At 56.4% G+C, this 1,176-nt stretch overlaps 1 protein-coding gene across 1 annotated transcript in view; it reads right to left on the reverse strand.

Annotated features, from left to right (window-relative positions):
* Positions 1–316: 316 nt before the first annotated feature.
* LOC107314068 overlaps positions 317–1,176 on the reverse strand; it is an 8,590-nt gene continuing 7,730 nt past the window's right edge. The window contains 2 exon segments of the mRNA XM_032444442.1: positions 317–516; positions 519–1,066. Of these exon segments, the coding sequence (XP_032300333.1) occupies positions 317–516; positions 519–1,066 (748 nt within the window).

A 1,176-nucleotide genomic window follows, 5' to 3' on the forward strand; every position in this document is an offset into this window, starting at 1 on the left:
GGTACAGCTGAAGAGCTTCCTCCTATCTGTGCCAGGACATGGCCAGCATAGGAAAAACTACTGCGGGGTCTGTTTGAATGCTGCCCAGCCCTGGAAAAAGAAGTATCCAGGCATCTAATTTCTTATCAGCAACCTTAGTGTGTGACGTCTTTGTTAAGTCTCTTATAAAATATGCCATGAGAGACATGGATGTTTTTGAGGTGCTGTAAGTATATGGAGAGTGTTGGGACTGAGAGGGCCAGGTGAGGTGAGGAAGGAGGTGGTGACTGTGGCCTTTGTAACTCTCATCCCTCAGAGGTGCCGCTGGGCTGTGCGATCACCTCTGTGTTTGGGCAGGGCTGGTACCATGAGTGGAGCTGTTGGGCAGGGAGCCTGTATGAGGAGGAGCAGTGCCTGTGTGATGAGATGGCTTGGGCAAAGAAGCAGAGCCATGGGGAGTGTGGGCAATGGGCCAGGTTGAGAAGGCACGGGCAGGAGAGCTGGGTGTAAGTGAGGTGGGTGAAGCTGCTGCTGACCTGGGAAGAAGGCGGGTTGTCCAGAGCTGAAGTGCAGCACCTGGTTGACGTTGGTGATGCAGAAATAGATCCCCTGGTCCTGTGCCGTGAAGGACTTCACCACCAGCCAAGGGGAGCTACCTCTCCATGATACCTCATAGCGCAGAGATATTCTCATATGCTCATGAAAAACTGTGTTGTACGGAGAATTACTGGAGACAATGAAGTGAAGGTTCCCACTGTTGTCCATGCGGACCCAAAAGGCTCCCCATGTGGTTCTGGTTGTGCGGCACTCCAGCTCCAGCCGCTGTCCCTGCTGGGGGTGCTCCATATTCCTGTTGAGGAACCTGACCACCACTGCATCCCTCTGTCGCTGGGCGCCGGTGCAGCCTGTGGGCAGAAGTCGGCCATGTCCCCTCAGGTGCTGCTCAGGAAGAGCTCCCGGGGCCTTTGTGCAGGGCTCTTCCCTGCTGGTGCGGTGCGTGGCAGGCAGGCAGTTGGGTTGTGAGGGGAATGCAGAGGGAGGGATCAGTGTCCAGCACGCTTGTGTGCTGTGCTGGAGTCCCTGGGGACTGAGCGTTGGGAGCGCCGGGCTCTGGAGATGGATGCTGGCCTTGAGAGCAGCCCTTCAGCTGCCTTGTGTGGGCTGCTGCCATTTCCCAGCTTCTTTGCCAGGTGGTTC

The sequence above is a fragment of the Coturnix japonica genome, chromosome 4, assembly GCF_001577835.2.
Source record: "Coturnix japonica isolate 7356 chromosome 4, Coturnix japonica 2.1, whole genome shotgun sequence".
NCBI lineage: Eukaryota > Metazoa > Chordata > Aves > Galliformes > Phasianidae > Coturnix > Coturnix japonica.